Below are 23,328 nucleotides of genomic sequence, written 5' to 3' on the forward strand. Positions count from 1 at the left end.
GCTCTGGCGTTCACAGTTTTTAAGTGCTAGGATTTATCTTGCAATCCAAAATAATTTTGGAGTTTTCAAATTCTCAAGAGTCACAGATTCTCTCTCTGTTCTCTATAAACGTTTGGTAGTTTTACTGACAGTTAAATATTTTCTAAGACTATTAATCCATTATTTATGTTCACGTAAGGCCTTTATATCACTTTGTCACACTAATTTTATTCATTATATTAAACAAAACAACAAAAAATGAATTGTTTGGCGACTGACAGGCATGAGAAGCAAAGATGCTAAATAGAAATGATTTTTTTGTAATATAATTTGCATATTAGCAGTAATTAAGAGAACAAAATGAAAACAAGAACAAATCTAAAGAAGACAGCAACATACTGAGGTGCAGAACAGAGCTTAGCCAGAAGGTGGCAAATTGATCCATGGGTCAGACCACCAGCACACCAGAGACCAGGAAAAGGCTCATTTTAAAAAGAAGATCAAGCATCGGTTAGAAGCAAACCTGTTATGTAACCATTCATGTTTTCCGTTATACCAGACCCTTATTGCATAGGTTTTCTTTGTTTTAGTTTTCTTTTGTTTTCTGTCCTGTAAATTGTATAATAAATTGTTTACTTGTTTTTTGCTCACTTGTCTTAGGAGAAAGTATGAAAAGTAGGTATTGTGCTAAGTCCTGCATATTTACGCTGCTACAACCTGCAGTAATGTTGCCCTGTCCTAATCAAATCAAAATAAATGTATTTCCAAATGACAGATCTTTTTTGCTAGCTCAGTCAAGACTGAAATGCTGTCTTCTCTCTGAGGTTCAGGAGTGTCGGGATTTCAGACCTTCAGCTTGTTTTCCTTGCGGTTGACGATGACGGCGCTGATCTGCTGGTCCATGAAGATCAGGATGGTGACGAGGAGAGCCGGAACAAAGCTGGCCAGGTACCACCACCACGGGTTCTTACCGAACGGAAGCACGAACCAGCCACGGTCCGAACGCGTGGGCTGCGTCACACAAATACATCCGAGAATGAAAGGTAAGCATGGCTCACTGATGGGAAGATAATTTGCACACACATGCAAAGAATCCTTTATTCCCTAACTGTAAGATGAAATCATATTAAGCTAAAATTTGTTTTGAAATAAAAGGATACATACATCTTTTTTATTCTGTTTTTCACTGTCTGGAGTTGAATTAGATCAAATGTCCATTATTTTAAATCAGTTAGGAATACCATAATAATTTTTATTAGCTAAAAGTCACAATAATAAGAGAAATAATATAACATTGCCTTTTAAACTGGATGTCTTGGGTTAATGTAGACTGTCCTTCCAAAACTTGTATGCAATAGTTTGCTGGAATTTGTCCCATTTGTCCTGACAGAACTTGTGTAATAACTGGGTCAGCTTTGTAAGCAGCTTGTTCACACAAACCTTCTCAGATCTGCTCACTGATTTTCTTTTAGACTGAGTTCAGGGTTTGTAAAGGCCACCATAGAACAAGGACTTTGTTTTCCTTCCGCTACTTTTTAAATAACTTGGTGTTACACTTAATCTCATGATCCTTTTGGAAGAATTTTTTATGTTGAGCTTTAACTTCCTGGTCAATCCTCTTGTGCCAGATCTATAACAACACATATATCCAATTTAATTCTATGTTTCGTGCTCTGAGCGACGTCATACTTTATTATTTATTTTACATCATATTTAGAATTCCTAATTGCACTTTCTGAACAATTTGAAAGAGTTTGTTTCACTTTATTTTTTACATGTTTGACCAAGCATATGACATTATTGGTGTGTTTACATAAGCTGTACTGGTGCAGAGTTATCATATAAGTTTGTAATTCAGTGCAATTATGTCTGTTTAAAAATAGAAACTCTTTTAGTCAATTCAGAACTGTTTTTCTGTATCGAATCGGCATCGGTCGATAACTCATATCTGTATCAGAAGTGAAAAAAGTGGATAATTGCAGATCACTTCTTCTACGAACCATTTCTCTACTAAACACTGTATGTGCTGGGCATTGCCTTGGCGTGCATCTACAGTTTCTTTCTGGATGTCACTGATTTCTTTTGGTCTTCCTAAGTGTTGAGGTGTTGCCTTAAATAAATCCACAAGTATCAGAAGTTTACAACACTGACATCATCCCCTTAGTTTTCCCAAATGGTATAACTGTGTAGTACTCAGGGGCGGAACAAGATCTTGTAATACAAGATCTCATGAGACTAAAACATGAGACCAGTCACCTCAAACATTTCTGGTTGAGGTGACCGCTAACTCTCACGCACTAGTCAGTTACGGTCGACATGATTCCACCTGATGAAGTTCTAATATAAGATTCCCCAACTTTTTTTTAATCGTCTGCTTGGCAATGATTTGGGGTTCCAGTAGGAACGATAAATTGGCTACAGAGTGAAAGACGAGGCACAAAGAATATGTAAACACTGCAAGTTGTTCAGATGTTGAAAGAGGCAGAAAGCATCACTATGACAACCGACGGCTAGAAGTCTAGCGGTATGTTGTGCTACGTCACAATCACAGCGAACTCTAACAATAACAACTGAAAAACGGACCATCTGTAAATGAAGCACTGATCTAAAGTCTGGAGAGATAAAAAGAAAGACATCAGTTTGGTGAACTTGCATTCATTTAAAAAGTAATATTTACAATCTCTTCTGTCTCGTCTTGTGAGTTTTTGATATTGCTAATAGTAGCTGATCTTATTGTAGAGCAACGACTGATTTTGAGGAAAGTAACACAAAGATTTAGCTTTTAGACACGGTAAAGCTAATAACTACCGTAATCCTAACTGATCAAAAACAGAAAAAAACATGGCCGATTTTATGTCAGACAGTGAAGAAACCATTGTTACATATGTTTTTATACAGACAGAGAGCCAGAAGTATTTGAATGCAGCATATGAAAATATCTGTTTGAAACACAGAGAAAAGTAATAAAACAGCAAGAAGGGTGGAAATATGTGCATCAACTTTTCTTACATGAACCAGAACTTGACAGAAGTCGATTGGTGGAAAACTGTGACATCATAAATGACAACGCTAGACGTTGAGCCAGTCATTTTGAGATTGTATCCAGTATAGGAACGTCCACCTTACGAACGCTACAAACATGCACATATTTCAACTTTTAATTGAGCGAGAAAGAAATACCTTGAACTCTGTTGGAACGATTAGTTTGGGTGTGTCTAAGCCCATCAACATATCCAGACCCACAAAGGACATGATTGACATGAAGATGGCAAAATCACTGATGAGCTTCCTCATCTAGCAGTCCACCCGCATGAGAACACACAGACACACAGACCGGGGCAAGAGGACGACAGAGACATGCATTGCATTGAGGATGGGCGATATGTGCCCAGAAAATATGGGAATGGGAGAATTCAGACAAAGAAAAAGAAGATAAGAAGTGACACAACATGTTCAAGAATTCTTCTAATAATGAATTAACATGAAAACAACTGATTAGAATTCTTCAAATCATTCATTATTAGGGAAGGAGATGCAACCACCATTCACAAAGATAATGGACAATGGAAGATGAATTGCTTGGAGGATGATCGGACCTTTATCTGGGTCGGTACGTGCAGTTTGGGAGTGTCCAGCTCCAGGAGACAGTCCAAGCCACAGAAAAACATGATGGCGAGGATGATGGCAAAATCACTTATCAGACAGCGGAGCTAGAGGGCATGCAGGGAGAAGATGGATAAGGAAGACATTGTGTTGTATTGGGTTCCTAGCACTGGGACTCATGGACAACAAGGAATGCATCAACTCTAAATACTGATCTGTTTCTTTAAGGGTTAAAAGCTGGTGATATTTTACATCAGAATTTTTGAAATGTGCATATTTTCGTGTTTTTCTCGTTGCACACCCCTGTTAAAAGTAAAACCTGTGAAGAATGAGACGGTGATAAATTGCTTCCGAATGTTTTTGATGTGTAATGTTTTGATGTATATATATATATATATATATATATATATATATATATATATATATATATATATATATATATATATATATATATATATATATATATATATATTCAGTCCTGTTCAGTTTACAGTTCAGTTCAGGTATCGTTTATTGGTATTTTATTTTATTGTTTATTGGTATTTTATTTGCAACCTTTATTTAAATATGCAGAGAGGTTTTAATGGATCAAAGCAAATGGCTACAGTCAGGAGAAGGGTAGCAAACAAATCTAATGCATTGTACTGGACATTCATTACTACTCTTCAGATCTCTAGACTACGTTACAACATAAAAATATCTTATACAGATGTTATTCAAATTTATTTTGAATATGAACTGTTTTTGTTGCAGTTTTAATATTTTGTTTTACTTTGTGTTCAGTAAATTGTCGAGCATTTTAGTTGATTGAGTGATTGTTGTTGTTTGGATCACTTAACTTCACTTCCAAGACCAGCTTTTGATCATTTCTGTCAAATCACCATGGCTAACTATTAGCTCCCTTCAACAGTGAATGATTTGGCTTTAAACAATCCTTTCTTTATCACTGGCAGTCCAAACTGCAACAGCACATCTATTAAGAGGTGCTGGATCTTCTCTAGTTTAGAATTATTTTAATTGACTGCTTAATAAAAGTTGTATCAAAGGTGGAAGATATCATTTTCTTGTTCTCATTTAAGTAAAGAGAGGTGTGGACAGTTTATATTCACTAGTTGCGTTTCCATTACAAATGTGCATAAAACTTTAATATTCTGCATATTCCGCATTAAATAAGAATCACAATTAAAATCACGTGAATAAGTTTGTTTATGTTATAAAGCCTTAACAAACACGCTGATTTTAACAAATATCAGCAGCTTTATCCTTCAAACTGAACAACTACATAATTTACAGGATTGAAGCATTTTTCTCATGCAGGTGCATCTTATTGGCATAAAGACGTTCCATGAGTGTTAAAAAGGGAAAACCTGGGAATTTCTCCAGAAGTCTCACCTTTGTTGGGAAGTAGCGGCTGAACTTGAACTTTTTCAGAGAAACAGTCATGGAGTAGGTGCCGATGAAGAGGATGAAGGACATCAGGGCCAGGTCAGGGACATACTTACAGGAGCTCCCCACCAACACACCACCATACTTCACACACTCTTTCTTACTCAGCTGGCTCCAGTCCAGGTCTGTCAGGTTAAACTAGGAGCCAAGAAGGAGAGCAGGCAAAGGGAGAGATGGGGAGATGTAGACGTAGGATAGGGAGGGTCAGGGATTCAGAGGAAACCAGAGGGAAGGACAGAGGAGGGGGAAAAGGCAAACAGAAGACAGAAGAAAAAAACGGCGATAACAAAAGAAAAAAACAGCAAAAAAGTAGCCACCCTTGTATTCACAAAAAAGATGGCAAACCACAAGTGATGGAAAACGTTTGTGCCGTTGGTCACTTACCAGCAGAGTCATGTTATCATCTGACATAGGAGCTGAAACGTTTAAACCCACAGCAGACGCTGGAGAGGACAGACAGAATTCCTGTCAGTGTTGATGATTTATGTCTTTCATTATCAGATTGTTAGAGCGCTTCATCGGTTCTCATCACATGGCCTGACAAGGTGTGGTACTTACTCACATTTCCACACAGCGTCCAAAAATGAGGCAAAAAAAGACAACACAAAAATATACATACTGAGTAAAAAATAAAGATTTCATGTCAACCACATTAAATGTCTACAGAAGACTAATGTCTTGAATTCTGACTTTAATCTCAAAATTTTGACTTTAATCTTTTGAAGTCAAAAGTCAGAATTATTTTTTTTTGTTCCTTGGTTCTAATCCTCTTCTTTTGCTTCCCTTAAATTGTAATTTTCAGCATGGTTTTCAGTTGACCCCAGAGTTTACAAACACTATATCAGTTATGTATAACCTTCTCCTCTCAGAATAAACCTTTCCCATTTGTTTAGAATCCAGAGGTTTAGATATATTTAATAAGTTTTTATTAGAAATTCCTTTCTTTCACTTTTTGACTTGTCAGCTGTTTTAGGTATTTTTCCATAGGTTTGCTGGGATTTCGCTCCACTTTGTGGGCACGTTGTCCTACACGCTTTTTCAATTCTACTCTGTAATTTTCTTTGGGACTGAAATCAGAGCTTTTGTGATGATTATTAAAAAAACATTGCCACTTTCTAACTAATCTGGCAGTAATTTTGGGTTGTTGTCATTCTTGACTAAGTAATCAGACATAAATTTAAAAAGGAGCGGGAAAAAAGTAGATGCTTTTTTTTATGCTTGTCAGCAGCAGATGGTGTCACCTGAGCCAAACTGTCTCATGCTTTACATTCCTCTCGTTCAGCTATAGTCAAAAGAACAAACTGTGGACAGTTTGAAGTCTTACCCTGGTCTGGGGCCACACATTCACACTTGTAGGATGTAACGTAATCTGGCTTGAAGCCGCGGTTGATTGGGTAGTACTTAAAGGACGCGACCTGTGGGAAACAGAACATGTTTGTGTGTTCATAATGAGGATGTCTACAAATCTTCCATCATGTTGCCCACCATCTTCTTAATGGCGTCCGAGATGAAGATGAAGGAGATGAGGCTGGAGAAGCCCTCCTCTGTGAAGCGGGTCATGTACTTGATGATGTAGCTGGCGTCAGAAACGACCAGCAGAAAACACTGCAGACACGAGTGCAGACCGATCCACAGCCGCAGCTCCATGTAGTCTATGCTGTTGTTCCTGTTAGAGCAGCCAATCAGAGCAAGAGTAAGAGGAGATGCCGTCAGTCACAATGCACCATCTTATGTTCATTATTGAGCAATACTACAGGTGATTTATTAAGCTTCCTTGAACGGGTTAGGATAGGTCTCATTACCTTTTTTGAGCAAATTCATTCTTAGATAATGAAACCTTAGTTGTTTAAATGGCAGATGTGCAATTATGCAACATCACATCTTTGAAAAGCAAAAGTGGTGCCTCCTGCACAACCAACAAGACTGCAGCAAGTCAACAGGAGGTAAGTCAACAAAACACTTATCGTTTCCAGCAGCCACATTACAGCACAGACAGCAGTAAAACCAGCTGGGCAAATGGAGTGGAGCTCCTCTTGGGTTGCTAGTGTTACGTCAAAACTTTGTGTTACTTCAATCAACCAATTTTATCTATAATTCACCCTTCATGTTGGAGGCAGGTCGCTGGAAACACAAAACAAAGAGTACTTCTGACCAGGGTTTGAACTACCCAGGGTCACAGTCTGCAGATGCAAATACCAGAGTTGTGAAGTAAAGTGAAACTGGTGGGATTCTCCCTTTAGCTCCAATCTTTATAAGAGGGCTGGTGGATATTAAAAGCGATGTACCTTCATCTTTTCTTCACTTCCCTGGACTATCCAGGGGAGTCATTGCTGTATTGTTTGCTTAATCTCTTAATAAAATAATAATCAAAATGCATTTTGATTCGTTCTTAATTGACTCAGCATTTCACCTTAAGTAAGACTTATTTCGGTAACACTTTATTTGAAGGGTTGTGCATAACACTGACATGACACTGTCATAAACATAACACCTGTCATAAACATAAAGAAGTCTTTATGAATGTTTATCACAGTTATCATAAAGTGTCATTTGGTAAATAACGACCCTTTAATGCAAAGATGCTCTAAAAGTTGCATTAAAAGTCCATTAAAAGTGTCAACTTTGCATGATTTTGTAAATTATGATAATTTAATGATAAGTGGGCATTTTTAATGGACTTTTAATGTCATTATTTACCGAATTTTTTGAAACAGCTAATTTTCCAGACACCAAAAAACGTTAACTTGTTGCCAAAAAATGACTAGGTGTTTTTTTTGGTTTGTTTTTTAGAATTTAGCTTAAATTCAGTAGACAAGTTATTTTTAATCCAATAAGATTGTATCTGGCAAAAAAAGTATTATTTGTTCCCACCCTAAGGTTAGAAATGTTTATGTACTTTTACCAATTTTTGGTTAAATTATTATACGCATTTTTCTCTCTTTTTGATTTCTTTTAAAAAGAAAAAGGAGAATTGCAAATTGGAAGAGACGGGAGCATAATGCCAAAAATGTCAAGAGCAAGACATTGTATAATTATGTTAAGAGCAAATGAATCAAAACTAATAAACTTGATAATACAAGAAAATAGAAATTGGCATGCTAAAACTACTACTGATATACTACTGTTCTGCTTACTTATTACCTTATTCTGTTACAGTATTCAATACAATCCCAAGAGAACATTTTGAACAAATAAACTCAATCAAACAAATAAAATATTTTCCATCTGTCTCACTTGCTGAACTCATAAAGCAGTTTTTCGAAGATGAGGATGGGTCCGGTTGAACTGAGGATGATGAGAGGCTGTCCGCCGAACAAACAGAAGACGGTTCCTGCTAGAGCAGTGCCAAGAAAACTCTCCATCACTCCCTGGAAAAACGAGACAAGGAGGACGGGTAGATCGTCAAACGTATGCTGCAGTCAGTTAAATTTACTGCTCTGTTACTTTCAGCATTAAGTAGACATTACTCCTGTTTACTAAGACCTGGTAATTGTCCGTAGCGTCTCCCAGCAGTCCGCCGAAGGTGATTGCGTTGGTAATGCATCCCAGGTAGATGAAGAGCACTGCAGAGATGGATTGGATATGGAAGCCATCGTAGATATCACTACAGTAAAAGGGAATCTTCCTTTTGATGTCCAGCCACAGGCCACCGCAAAATCTGGAAAACATACAGGACTAAGTTCAACACAAGTTACCTTACAAGTTCAATCAATCAATCAATCAAGTTTATTTATTAAGCACAGTTCGGCAACAAGTTAATTCAAAGTGCTTTTCATCATGAAAACATCATAAAGTAAACAGCTGTGAAACCAGAAACAGACATTATATTTTGTCAAGTGTTAAAATCAAAACACATAAAATATGTTGGTCAATGTTCTATTTATTATGGGGCAAAAGCAACTCTGAACAGGTCCTGATTTAAAGGAACTCAGTGTTTCAGCTGTTTTCCAGTTTTCTGGACGTTTGTTATAGATTTGTGGTGCATAGAAGCTGAATGCTGCTTCTCCATGTTTGGTTCTGGTTCTGGATGCAGAGCAGAACCAGAAGACCTGAGAGGACTGGATGGTTGATACAACAGCAGCAGATCTTTAATGTACAGTATAGTGCTGCTGAGCCGTTCAGTGATTTATAAACTAACAGCAGTATTTTAAAGTCTATTCTCTTAGCAGGAATGTAGAACTGGGTGATTGTGCTGTATCTTCCTGGTTTAAAAAAAATCAAAAATTATAAATCACATGTACATAAGCATTAAGTCTTTGCTCTTTATGTGTATGGAGCGCCATTGATAGCACTTTACAGCCTCCTAGTTGGACGATGGCGCTAAATATGTCTCTACAAGATTGGCACACCAGTCTGAGTATGTTGTCTCATTCTTCTCAGTTGTTCCTTTCAGTCTCAGCCAGGTTAGATAGGAAGCTTTGGTAGGTGACCATTTCTAGGTTCAGAGATGTTCTGGTCTAATCCAGGTCAAATACATTTTGCTCCTGATTCCACTGATTTATTGTCTTGGCTGGATGCTTTGGGTTGTTGTCATGTTGAAAGATGAATTATTGTCTTAGCCTGGTGTCCAGGGCACTCTGAAGCAGTTTCTCTCAAATAATTAGTTTGTTTTTGGCTGTTAAATCTCAATACAGACTATGGTCACTCAGTTCCTGCCACAGAAATAAATGACCACATTGGAGCTCAGTGTGAAAGCATAGGCTATAAAACCTTATGTAAATACCTCCCAAAGAAAATAGCTGCATTTTATATTTACGTAATTTGACATTTCGAAAGTAAATTTGCTTAATGGAAACACGCCAATTTAAAAAATACTCTCATTTGTCTATAAAAAGTTTTGGCGCTAGAATGAGGTGGGGTTTTTTCTTGGTTGTATTGAAATTGGTTTATCTTGCAAACTGCGATAGAACCACTTTTTTTTTCCACCAGACAAGTCACATGATAAACAACCAAATATTGCTACTGGTGCAAACCACAAAGAAGATGACGACCGGAAGTAGTAGGATGATGGCCCTGCATGTTTTTCCAGCAGATATTGCTGCATGCTTACAGCCACACTGTTTAGAATATCCTACAGATCGTCTGTGACTATTTGTTGCAGACATTCATTTTAAAGTTTTCTGCTTACCTCCCAGTGAACTTCAGTTCTTCTCCCAATTCATGCTGAACAGGAAGCTCATCGTCTTCTCCACCGGCGGCCCCACCAGCCGAGCCGTTCATCTGACCCAACTCGTTCAGGTTGAGGACTGACTTCCTGTAACACCAGTGGTCAGTACAATTTGGTCTTATTCACCACAACAGATTCTTAGCCATTATGAGATACTCAGACTGCAAGATCTTCAAACTACAACTGTAAAACTATAATGATACATGCTGCAAGTAAATTATTCTGCTTAAAATGATCCTGACCTACTTTATACAGTACAACAAAATAACCAAATCTTACTGTATCTAAACACCATAGAGTCCAGGGTGTCGTAATGAAGACCTGGGGCCAAGTCCGGCCAGACTTTTATATATGCAGATGTATACATAAATAGAACCTTCAAGATAACAATTTTTACTCTTAAATATTACTTTATCAATCAAATCAAGGAATTTTGATCTGTTTGTTGCCAAATTACTCCCACCTGCAGGTGGCAGTATTTCTTACTTCTAATGTGCTGCTGCTTGAGATTTCCTTACAAGTTACAATCTATACACGCGTAACAAAAACACTCATCAATTGCAATATTGCGAAATTTGTTGCAAATATTTCGAAATTAGAAACAAAAACTGTCACGAAATCCTGGAGGGGATTGATAAATGGGAAAAGATTTTCAACATTATTTAACCTTAAAAAGTACTTTTCGAATGCAAACGCTATTTATTCATATTTTAACAGTTTGTTAATAAGTTCTACATCAACAACCATCTATTCTAGAAACCTCCATGATGTTGATTCGACCCAAAATGTAAATGAACTTGACACTCCTGCCCCAGACCAGCGGAATCAAGTCAAAGGTCTAATACCTGCAGCTGCTGAAACAGGTGTTATCTTCACAAGAACATTACATTGTTATAGAAACAATCTTCCCAGGACTTACCTCATTTCTGCTGATGGAACCTTCTTTGGGGGTTCAATACGTATTTTGGGGTCCCATTCCCCTGGGGGAAGGACAATCACCTCATCCAGGAACTCATCAACTCCTGCAATCAGGTCGTCACGGTCCCGTGCTTTGTAGGCGACGTCACTGAACAGCTGATGGCAATAAGAGGCTGCAGTCACACCAATGATCAAATGCTTTTACTAGAAAACGTCTAACTGAGTTAGCTTCTTACATCGTCCACCATCAGAGTTGCGATGGCTCTGCCGATTTCATTGTAGGACTTAGTTTTGCCTTGAGGGCCCAGCAAGATGAAGAGGAACCTGAAGAACAGAGTGGTTGATAAACCCAGAACATTTGTCAGAGCGATGATGGAGTTAAGACCCTACCTGGTTGGCACAGGAACCTCAGTGAGGCCTCCCAGAGTGGTGGCTTGAGCCAAGCGTACAAAGGAGACAAACGGCTTGTCCAGAAAGTCCACCTCACCAATCAGCACGTTGGAAGCTTCTGCATCGCGAGGAATCTTCTTCATGAACTTATTCTTCAGCTGTAAGAAGGAAGGCAAGCTCTCAAAAGAGTGATGCAGTGTTTTTTCCCCCTCAAATACCAGTAGATCTCAAAGAATTGGAAGTAAAAGTGCAATTTTTCTTGCCAGTCATCTGAAAAAGTAAAACTTGTTTCGTTCAGAATTATCACACGTAGCGTTAAAATTCTCCAAGCCTTTGCGTTTTGTACTTCTGATGATTACGGCTTACACCCACACACATGCTCTGTTTAGAAGATCCTACAAACTCACAATGAAAAACCAAAATTCAGTGTCTCAGAAAATGAGAATGCTGTGTAAAATATCATTAATAGAAACTCATGGTGTTAGTTAATTAACTCAAAACACCTGCTAAGGTTTCCTGAGCCTCTAAACTGAACTGAAGGCAGCTTTCACAGCAACATGGGCTTCCTTTACACCTACACAGTGACACAGGCTGATCTCCTCCATGCCACAGTGCATTGATGCAGTAATTCATGCAAAAGAAGCCCCAACCAAGTACTGAATACATAGAAATGAACATACTTTTCAAAAATCTGACATTTGTAGTTAAATATTTGGTCTAATGTGACATTTTCATTTTCTGAGACACTGAATTTTGGGTTTTCTTTACCCGACACCCATCATCATGAACATTTTAAAAAGTTAAATCTTGAAATATCTTACTGCATGTGTAATGGATCTCTATAAAAGGACCGCTTCACTTTCTTAGATGAATGGCAACAAATTTTGCACTTAAATAATATACACAATATTGTTATTCTTGAAGACGAACTAGTAAGTTCTTCTGACACTACAACACATTTTTGATCACTGGGAAGTAATTACTTTCATTAGTAGCAGTACTAAGCATACTGAAGTACACAGCCAGCTGCTCAGTTGTAAAGTGAGCGTAACTCTTGTGTTTGCATTACTAAATGGGCTTTATGACTCTACATTCCAACTGGGCTCTGCCTGTTTTGTTATTTCACAATTGCAAACATAGATACAGTAAAAAAAAAAAAAAATCCTGTAACTTTGTGTCACAGCTTTGTTGTTGTGTACCCATGTTTCTCTGCCAAAAAGCACGTGGCAGTGGAGCGGTGGGCGCTTAAATCAAAATCTCTTTATAATCTGTTAATGCTGCTTTCAGAGTCAATACACCAGCTGGTCCTCTTTCACTGCCCGCCTTTGCACTTTGGTCCTAAACAAACACTACAACATACGCACATGCACACACACCTACACACACGCACACGCACGCACACGCACGCACGCACGCACGCACGCTAAAACACTTGACCATAGTTCTTTTTTTTTCTTCTATCTGCATTTATTCTCTTGGATATTTATTTGCAATGATTTGAAATGTTGTTGCAAATATTTGATAGCACGTCCGCTACTTTATCCCATAATTATGCAAACTATCAAGAACAAAGAAAACTCTGAGGTACAAAGCCAGCTTTTCTGAACAAATGCTTACCTCCTCTCAGTCGGTCACATGGGAATGTTTCGTTATTGCTGGCTTTGAAGTGTGTGTCCTCATATTTCCCCAGTGTAGCACATAAACACCACATGATTTCTGCCGCTAAAGTAACAACCAATTCTTGTGAACTTTGAAAATTCTCAAAGAACTGTTTTTTTTTTTGTTGTTGTTGTTTTTATTGCCACGTATTAAAAACTTGTGAAAGTTGCAGTTATTTGAAGCTACAGTTCATGGTCACATCATGGTCTCAAATCTTTATAGTCAGATAAGAACTGATCAGATTGAAAAAGATCCAGGGAAGGGTTTCAATGGTTTGCAAATTGTTTAAATGTGCACCTGCTTTGTAAGAGCACTGCACATTTTATAATCTGCTCTAGATGTTTTAAATTACAGCTGTTTCTTTAAATGTTCTGAAGAAGTCAGAGCTTTTCTAGTAGAGCACCATCCCCATTTTAATCTAGTTTTTGTCAGTTTTAATCAAACTCCATTCCATTTGCCTATAAAGGTTCATTTGGTCGGCTGTGAAGGCATAAGGACCAAAAAGCCAAACTCAAACCTCGGTCTCAGTTTGGAGTGAACTCTGGTTCAGTTCAAATGCTTATGTGGATACCAGCAGGAAGTGGACTTTAGCGCGGGAACATTCTGGGTAAATTCAACCAAAGCAAATGTGCAAGGCCAGCACTAGACGGAGAAAATGTCTCGTGGTCTTTTACCAACGACAAAAAAGAAATCCCACAACCACTAAAATCTGACACCACTCCAGTTTTATTTTGTGAAGCAGTGGTGGGAAGTAACGTACTTAAGTACAATTTTTGTGTATTTGTACTTTACTCAAGTAGATTTAATAATGGGTACTTTCTACTTTTAGTCCACTACATTTTACAGTAAGTATCTGTACTTTCTACTTCACTACATTTCTACAGAACTGTCGCGTTACTCGTTACATCCAAGTCCCACTGAGCTTTTTTTCCGTTAAAATGTGACGTTCAGGGACTTAAGGTGGCGCCGTAAAATCCAAGCAATAACGTGACTTACGTGTCTGTTGTCACCCATCGCCTCCACCTTTAATCGCACGCGGAGCTCCAGACATGCGCAGTGGTTTCCTCTGAGCGGGAGAAGATGTCTGTCTAATGTCAGTACTATAATAGCGCTGCATAAATCGATATGGCAACATGTAAAATCAGCAGCGCTTCGCTTTCACAGTCGGTTCAGACTTCGTCCAACTTTTAGCATCACTTGGAAGGAAAGTTTAAAGAAAGGTTAGATCTGTGGACGCGATGCTACCAAAGCTAGCTGTACAGAGACACATGTTACATCTGCGATTAAAAAAAGTTGTCACTCATGCGCTGAATTACTGTGTGGAGATGTTGACTGAGGTGTCGCATATATGGGACAACGCTGGTACCAAAGTCTGCATTGATATGACATTCAGGAACGATCCGATTCTTCTGGACGGATCTTTACTGATTAAATTTATTTCAGCTCTAAGTATTTAATATCTAGGTTTTTTTTATGGGAATGTGAATCTTTCACATCAATTTGAGAAGCAATTTTGATTGGTAAAAGATAATTTTTTTGTGTCACATAGCGCAGGGTGCTGGTCTTGACTTGGTATTGGGTAGGTGGTCTTGACTACAACTCTGCTACACGGTGTCCTCCCCCACCCACTTTCTTTCCATCCCCTATTTGTTGGATTTCTTTCAAAATAAAAGCCACTAGTGGCAAAAAAAGTGAAGTTCATGTTATGTTAGGACAGGAGACAAGATGTTTCCATCCCTGAAATTATGATGCATAGAATCACATATCTAAGTCTAAACTATGTTACAGAGTAAACACAATAAAAACATGCTTTATCTGTGGCATTGTTCATTAAAATGGCACATTTCTAATGTATTAAAATTAAATATGATTGGTTCACTTAATGATATTGTATTAGGGATTAGGTAATCCATTCAGCAAGTACTTTTACTTTTAATACTTAAGTATTTTTAAAAGCCAGTACTTTTTTACTTTTACTTAAGTACAAATGTTAATGTGGTAGTTTTACTTTTACTTGAGTACATTTTTGACTGTGTATTTGTACTTTTACTTAAGTACATTATTTGAGTACTTTCTCCACCACTGTTGTGAAGAAGAAAGTTGTGCTCAATGTCTTCTACAGAGGTTTTTATGTCGTTTCCTTCAGTTGTTCTTGGTGCAGCGCCCCCACAGGCGAGGAGGATGAAAAGATCTGTCAAAGCGTTTGGTTGGTGTGACAGTGCAGTGTGAAATAGAACCACAGCAGCTGAAAATGGAACAAATGTTGCAATTCTGGTCCCCAATAGAACCGAGTCTACAGGACTGTAAGTTATGAAAACATCCATAGAGTCCAAAAATTTAAAAGAATTACATGGGTGAGATACAAATAGCAATGATCTGAAACGAACACTGAAATGATAAATGCTCATCAAATAAAGGCAATAAAAAATGGAAAAATAAACACACTAATTCCTTTTACACAAAATACAATAAAACAACATTCACCTGGTCGGTACTTGGCGTGTCTGAAATATCATTCATGCTTCGGCTCTGGGCAGGATCTGTGGAGAAAGAGCACACTTATTCTGGCATCACAGAGATGTTCAAATGTAGTTAACAGATCAACATTACATTACATATTGAAACGTGCCGAGTCATTACATCAAGGTACAGGTAGGCCACCAAGGTTCTCAACAAAACAGATCAACAAATTATCAACCAAAGGCTGTGAATACTTGCATGAATGTGATTTCTGTAACATGAAGTCTGTAACGTAAAATGTGGGAAAACGTGAATACTTTCCAGATGCACCGTAAATTATGTGAATCACACACGGATCTTTCCATGCATGCACATAGGAAGCATTAAGTGTTGCAATCATGCAGTAGCCAGAGGTGGAATTTGTGGAAAATGGTGTTGATTAAATCAAAGAATAACACATTCAACTTAAGAAACTGAGAGGTTGAAAAGACTGTGAAGAAGTACAATGTGTGTTATTGCATTAACATAATCTCACCTTGAATATTTTAGAAAAATCCAACCTTTCATTTGAGTACAGGTTTGTCAAATAACTGGAAAATTACAATTCTTTCAAAGTAAATGTAAACTTACTCCAATGAAACTTTACTTTTTAGAGTTTCTATGAACTTTGAATTTGAAACCCATGACTTTTATTTGAATGAGGTATAAAGCAGAAATGATACAGAAGTCACTCGGGGGATATATATTTATGCATCCCAGCATGCTCAGTGGGCAGGATAATAATAAGGGAGCTCTCTGCTGAAGAACAGCAGCAGAGTGCAGCATCGTGTCGCCATCCCTCCTAACTGCTGTTAGACTCCATCTACATGGCAATCAGTTGATTCTCAGGCATGCCAGGAAAAGCCTCTGCTGTCCTCTTGGTTGAATGGTCAGCAGTGGATACAATCAAATTGAAAGTTCTAATTTCTATTGTATTTTAAGTGCAATATTATTTTTGCAATCAGAAGTCAATTTACCTCAACTGCTTTGTTGCTGAAATGTGCTATCCAAACAAACTTGACCTTAGTTAAAGCTGCAATGTATAACTTTAATAAAATAATCTGTTTTTTCTACATATTTGTTAGAACTTTCATTATGTTGCGACAGTATGGTATCCCTGTGCTAGGTACAGACACACACAGCTCAGTCAGAAACTCCCAATCAGAGCCAGGAGGAGGGTCTTAGTTAGAGCTGCTCAAGCTCTCCCCCATGCTGTCTGCAATGCCACTGCTTCTTCTGGATGAACGCTAAAGCTAATTAGCATGGCCACTGATGACGGCGGAAAAACATTTTTCCTGGAACAATAATTTGTTCCTCCACCATTAGCACACTGAGCAGCGTGTACACAAGCTTGATTGATAGTGCAAAGACTTTCCTCCTGGTTCTGATTGGCTGATTTTGAGCGGGAACGGTGCATTTCTGCAGGTGACAATAGCAGCACTAGGTGGAGAAGCTTGATTTTTTTTTTTCACAGATCATCTGTCTTATATTTATACTGTCACAATATGGTGACAATTTCAACAAATATGTAAAATCCCTATTGTTTAACAAAGTTATACCACATTAGCATCTTCCTAACATGGCTGCCAATTAATTTGACCACATCTGTATTTTTAGGGGGGTAGCAGCACATTCCAAATTTGATCAGAACAGATTTCATATTTCAGCCGTACATTAGTCACTGTGTATATTTATTGATTTATTAAAGTGCCATGACAGTAGAGTGTTTTCCGCAGCACTCCACACCAAACCACTGCAAGAATGGGCGAGCTGTTAATTATTTTATATACCAGGTAGGGCTGTTGTAAACGATTATTTTAGTAATCGAGTAATCTATAGATTTTTCTTACGATTAATCGAGTAATCAGATAAAAACAATTATGAAATAAAATATTGGTAAATCTTCCATAACACCAGTGTTACTATCGGATATCAACATCAGTCTATTTTTCCACATTTGAGCTTCCCTACCAGTTACTTTTTTGTAGACCGGGGGAGCAATACGGGATATTTACGGCTCCTCCGTTCAGAAACTCATCTACCAGCCATGTTCCGCCTCCCGTTTGTTCAGACCGGGATGATATAAGTTCATTGTGCGGTTCGTCCGTAAAGCTGCTCTTACCCTGTAAGCATCAACCATCAGCCGCCCGCCGTGTTCAGTCTCTCCGCTCACCTGTATAAATCCTCCTCAGCTTCTTCCTGCCGTTCAACCAGCAGCTCCGGAGCAGAAAGGCTGCCGAACTCCCGGCACCGCGCCGGCCATTTTAAGGATGTTTATTGGTCCCACAAAAACGATGAAAACCCGGAATTATCACCAATCAGTAAAATCCCCGCAGGCCGAACTTGAAGATTGGACGTTATACCGCTAACACATAGCATCCGTCAACAACTCAGAGACGGAAGTCAGAGCTCCGCGCAACGCAAATAATGTTCCGGCTGAAACACGGTGCGCTAAATGATAAAACATAAATTAACGAAGCTTCGAGGCAGGTCAATTTTCCTCGAGGAATTTTAATAATCGAGGTACTCGAATCACTCGAGGAATCGTTTCAGCCCTAATTCCAGGTCTCTATAGCAACTCTGAAGAGATTAATAAATGCTGTTTAAGCTGTTTAACAGGCACCACTAGCTCTACGTAATAAACACACCATGGTTTGTTTGCAGTCGGATAGCAGATATCATTGGACATAGCTGTTACACCCCTAATTATTTCATTTTCTTTCATATATGGATAGAACATATGCCTCGTATATACGTGTGTGTGTGCGTGTACGTGTGTGTGTGTGTGGTTGAGACTCACGCAGGTGACCAAGGCTGCTTGACTGCCGAGAGCGTAGGTCTTCAGTGGAGCGATGGATCCCAGAAGCTGAGCTAGTACTACGAGTCAGATTGACCTGAGGACTACGGTCTGACAGACCAGCAGCAGAAATGGAAACAATGAACAGAGAAGAGCTGATTTCACAAGGAGAGAGGGGCAACTGGCGATCATCATGATGGCAGAAAACAAGGGAAGCAACATGATTGGAAATGATCAAGAACTTACAGACTTCTTTTTGTTGATTTGTAAATGAAAATGTAAGCGCTTACTGGAGGGCGTGTTGGAGGACTTTCCGATGTCTGCCAGCGAGCGATGAATTGGTTTCTTGGTCTGGTGACGATGCTTTCTGAGCAACACGAAGATGATCTTCTCCTTCAGATCCGGAGGAACAAGACTGTCGGCTATTTGACGATCCACAATCTCCTCTGAAGCAAAGTGTTTATGCATTTAGCATTCAGATTATTTAGCAATATTCCCCAAGAGAACATGAACTCACCGTCTCCTTGTGAGAATATTTGGAGTTTTTACTCTACAGAATCTTAAAACTAAGGTAACCCAAACACTGGCACTGGGTTGAACTTTTTGCCTAATCAATGTCAACAACATCTTCTACCATTTGTACCAGTGAGTGCGAACAGGACTTATTGTCTGTCCCTTTTGTTCTGCAAATGTTCTAATCCACTTCTTTAGTCATCTGAATCTTTTCGGTAAAATAGAGCCTCACAATATATTGAATCTTAATATCTGCAATATTTGTAGTTTCAAGTGTCGTGTCATAAAATTCTACTTTCTGGCCGCAGTCAGAGATGGGTAGTAACTAGTTTCTTTTACTCAGTTACAGTAACATGAGTAACTTTAAAAAACAAACAGATTTGGAAACCTTTTTTTTTTTATGCCTGACTTTTTTGTTACTTGTATGAATTATTGTCATTTTGATTCTTAAAATACCAAAATTCCCTCTAACTTTATATCTTGGTCCATCTGATAATGTAATTTTTAAGTATTAAACGATTGATAATTTGATCAGTTACTCACTCAGCAGTTGAGTAGACTTTTTACCAAATACTGTTTTACTCTTACTTGAGCAATTTATTGACTACTTTTTACTATATACTTGACTAAAAATGTTCTGAAGTAGTGCTCTACCCACCTCTGGTAAGTTCATAAAAACCCTTATACCATTTTACACTCCTTAGCAGAAACCTAAACTATCCTTCAAAGATTTAAACGACATATCTTGTGAGACTCACCCACTATCTGTGGCAGTGAGTAGCCCTCCAGGTCCAGCAGAATGCTTCCTGTCTGCAGGCAGGTCCGGAGCTCAAACAGGCTATGGAGGGTCAGCGTGGAGACGTGAGGCTTGCTCCATCTTTCTCCACCCTCCTCCACCTTCTCCTCAAACTTCACCCACCTGAAGAGGACCAGCTCATCTCAGCAAATAACGTTCAAGTGTTGATCTTCCAAGAGAGAATCGGAGAGATGGATATTTCTAGCCAAGGGTGAGCGATTAGTGTTTCAGTTAGCAAGGCTGATTTTCCCTTTGCTTTAGTCACATGAAGTGTTGGGTTGCTTTTACTCACCAGCCTCAAGGAACCAAGTGGAACCTTTAGACCCTATAAAAAGCGACCTGAAATCCTAAAGCAACAGCCACCTTGGTACTTTCCTGGTACTTTGGTTCTGTGATAAATGTACCTGGCAGACTCTTTCCATTCCAACTCTTCTCCATCATGCTGCAGTGTGTCCATCTCAGTGAAGATGGTCGGTGTTGGGGTGGTGTCATCCTCACCCAGGATGTGGCGAAGACGCTCCGCAGCAGGAGAAACTACAGATACACACAACCAGTCTCAGGTTTTATTTGCAGTCCTGACAGATTCGGTACGAAGCTCATCCAAACCTAAATGGTGGATGGTGATTATTGTATAGCGTTTATAAATCACCTTATTTAATCGATTCCGATTTTAATTTAGATAATTGCTTAGCTTTCCAGTAAGGAGGTAAGACCACTTGACTAAAGGCTCTCACATACTTCATCCAAAGTGCTGAAATTGGTTCTCATGGACATGAGACAAAAAATGCATCATTTTGTTTGCAGGGAGACATTTGCCTTCACTTCTTGAGTCCAGCCCTCGGTTGAACTGTTATGTGAATGTTGCTTGACTGGTCACTGGTATCTGGATAGCCTTCGAGAACGAAGCTCCTCCTCTGACAGAGCAGCTCTCTCCCGAGACTCCCCCATGCAGCTCCTACAGACTAGCCAGCATCAATTAGCAAGCAGCTGGTGGAATTGCTCATCTGAGCTCATCATACGAACTACTCGGATCAACGCTGGTAAAAACGTTGTTTAAGGTTAACAGAGGAGCCATGTTGTGAGTGACTGAAGCCAATCACTCCTATATTGATTGCTAGGCAACAGACCAACAATGATTCAAATACAAAACCAAAATGTAGGCAAAACACAATTTTGCTTGATTTCTCAAACATGCATGAGAAAAATCAAGGCAATACCCCAGTTATGTTTTTGAAGAGAGAATAACATAATGACCTGATGTCATTATGTTAGAAAAGTTAATTTTGCAGCTGCACAGTGGCGCAGTTGGTAGAGCTGTTGCCTTGCAGCAAGAAAGTTCTGGGTTCGATTCCCGGCCCCGGTCTTTCTGCATGGAGTTTGCATGTTCTCCCTGTGCATGCGTGGGTTTTCTCCGGGTACTCCGGTTTCCTCCCACAGTCCAAAAACATGACTGTCAGGTTAATTGGTCTGTCTAAATTGCCCCTACGTGTGTGTGTGTGTGTGCATGGTTGTGTGTCCTGTGTGTCTCTGTGTTGCCCTGTGACAGACTGGCGACCTGTCCAGGGTGTACCTCGCCTCTCGCCCGGAAAGTTAGCTGGAGATGGGCACCAGCAACCCTCCCGACCCCAATGAGGGACAAGGGTGAAAGAAAATGGATGGATGGAAGTTAATTTTGCATAATACTGCCCTTTTGAAACACATTATTCATCCTTACCAAACAAACCTTAGTGTCTGTACTGATTATCTGGTGACCATGTGAGATCCATCACCCGACACCTCTTTCTAATTTTATTTTAGACAGATCAATCTCCATTACCATCCTGAGCCAGGAGGCTGCAGTTCACTCGCACGCCAGAGTACACAACATCCCTGATCATCAGTTTGTTCCTCTTGAAGGAAGTTACTGATGAAAATGATGAAACATTTGAATTCGTTTTTATTTACGAAGAGTTTGTGTTGCGTGTAACAATGACAGTATTTAGTATTTAGCAGTATTTAGTTCAAAACAATGTCCCAAAGAATAATCACTGTTTCAGATACTTGGCCAGCTCAGAGTCTGGGTACCTATTTATGGCTGAACTCTGAGTGAGCAGCCACCGTAATCCCACAGGAAGACGGGGTAGGACGTTGGCATGTGTTGTTTTTGCAACATTTTGAGTCATTTTTTCCGGCCAGTGAAAAGAAAACATCATTCTACTTTATTGACCTCGCTGCAGAACTAAGCTATCAGTTGTAAAGAAGGAAAAACACAGTCGGCATGTTCTGCCTCAGCAGGATGATCAATACCATGTAACCACTTGATCAAATGATGATAGGTTTCATAGGGGCATCAATTATACCACAAGCATGACTGAAAGTGTATAACAGGACTATTTTAGATTAGGACACTAAATTATTCAGTAAATATCTGGTATGGATAGGTTTTGTGTGATTAAAATTGTTCTGAAAATAAAACAACAATACAGCAATATGGATTGTGTTCATCCGATCTGCAGTCTTCCTTCACTAACAAACCCATTGTTTTATTCTGTTGATGAGGAACAGTGGCTGTGTGTCTATTAGCCTTAAAACAACGCAAATTGGAATTAAATACATTAATTTGCTCAATGAAAACACGATAATTTTGAAAAAACTCGCATTTTTTGATAAAAAGGTTTTTTTGTGCTGGCATGAGGTGGTTTTATTGCTCTATTGAAATTGGTGTATTTCACAAATCTGCAGTGGAAACACTTTTTGTTACGTGATTAGCAACCGGATGCTAGTACTGCTGGAAAAGATGAAGACGGTATCAAGTAGTAGTAGGAGTATGATGACGTGGCATATTTTATAATGAATTATCACATTAACTAACTTATTCAGATGCATACATTTTAGTCTAATCATAGAGAACCATAGAACAGACGGTTTGGTTTGGTCTCAAACTGGATTAAATATCAAAATCAGAGCTACAGCTACATTTAACAGTGACTCAAATGTCACTGACAAATACATTTAGCCTCTGTGTAGAAATCTGTTGAAGTCTAAGTTAATCCAGAATTCCATGCTAACCTTATCAAGTAGCAATAAGGAGATCCATGGTAATACTTTGCATAAATGCTTCCTTTCAAACTTTGAGCTGTTTGGAAACTTACAGACTGATTCATTAAAGTACTGAATGCTTTTCACAGAAACAATGTGTACAAACTTTGAAAAAGTGAAGTTCTAATTGACGTTACACCAAAATGAAATCTGCATCCTTATCTGTGCTGTTAAGCAAATGGCATTTGTCTGTGTGGTGTGTTTGCATGAAAGACTGGGCAGACAGCAGGTGTTAAATCATGACCTGAGAACTTAAAATGCTGGAGCTTAACAACAGGATTCTCTGTTTCTGTGCAAAACATTCCCAATATGGACAGCTTATGCTTTATTATTATCAAAACTACAGCTAACACTTTTGCATCAATCACTTGCCAAAAATGGAACCCCACAAACATTGATGTGTCCTTCAAATCTGCCCATATGAAATTATTATGTGGCCCCAAAAAATCAGCTTAAGCCACTACAAAGTTAAGCAACAGACAG

General features: G+C 38.8%; 1 protein-coding gene across 7 annotated transcripts in view; it reads right to left on the bottom strand.

Annotated features, from left to right (window-relative positions):
• The window catches only part of slc4a5b (solute carrier family 4 member 5b), a 42,656-nt gene that overhangs the window by 7,593 nt on the left and 11,735 nt on the right, over positions 1-23,328 (bottom strand). For 4 of the 7 annotated variants that reach the window (XR_014090145.1, XM_008423207.2, XM_081613434.1 and 1 more), the window contains 17 exons: positions 20,172-20,301; positions 19,730-19,890; positions 18,749-18,904; positions 18,462-18,569; positions 15,647-15,702; positions 11,504-11,661; positions 11,350-11,437; positions 11,115-11,269; positions 10,157-10,282; positions 8,512-8,686; positions 8,263-8,396; positions 6,514-6,694; positions 6,353-6,443; positions 5,413-5,471; positions 4,975-5,166; positions 3,160-3,273; positions 829-990 (listed from right to left, as the gene is read on the bottom strand). Coding sequence is in view for 6 of the 7 variants with exons in the window: in XM_008423207.2 (XP_008421429.2) it covers positions 829-990; positions 3,160-3,273; positions 4,975-5,166; positions 5,413-5,471; positions 6,353-6,443; positions 6,514-6,694; positions 8,263-8,396; positions 8,512-8,686; positions 10,157-10,282; positions 11,115-11,269; positions 11,350-11,437; positions 11,504-11,661; positions 15,647-15,702; positions 18,462-18,569; positions 18,749-18,904; positions 19,730-19,890; positions 20,172-20,301 (2,246 nt within the window). In the remaining variant the exon portion in view is untranslated. Of the gene's footprint in view, positions 1-828; positions 991-3,159; positions 3,274-3,575; positions 3,690-4,974; positions 5,167-5,412; positions 5,472-6,352; positions 6,444-6,513; positions 6,695-8,262; positions 8,397-8,511; positions 8,687-10,156; positions 10,283-11,114; positions 11,270-11,349; positions 11,438-11,503; positions 11,662-15,646; positions 15,703-18,461; positions 18,570-18,748; positions 18,905-19,729; positions 19,891-20,171; positions 20,302-23,328 lie in introns of all 7 variants that reach the window. The other 3 variants (XM_081613431.1, XM_008423212.2, XM_081613432.1) reach the window with 3 other exon arrangements.

Source organism: Poecilia reticulata, chromosome 12 (genome assembly GCF_904066995.2).
Source record: "Poecilia reticulata chromosome 12, P_reticulata-male-v2, whole genome shotgun sequence".
Classification (NCBI taxonomy): Eukaryota; Metazoa; Chordata; class Actinopteri; order Cyprinodontiformes; family Poeciliidae; genus Poecilia; species Poecilia reticulata.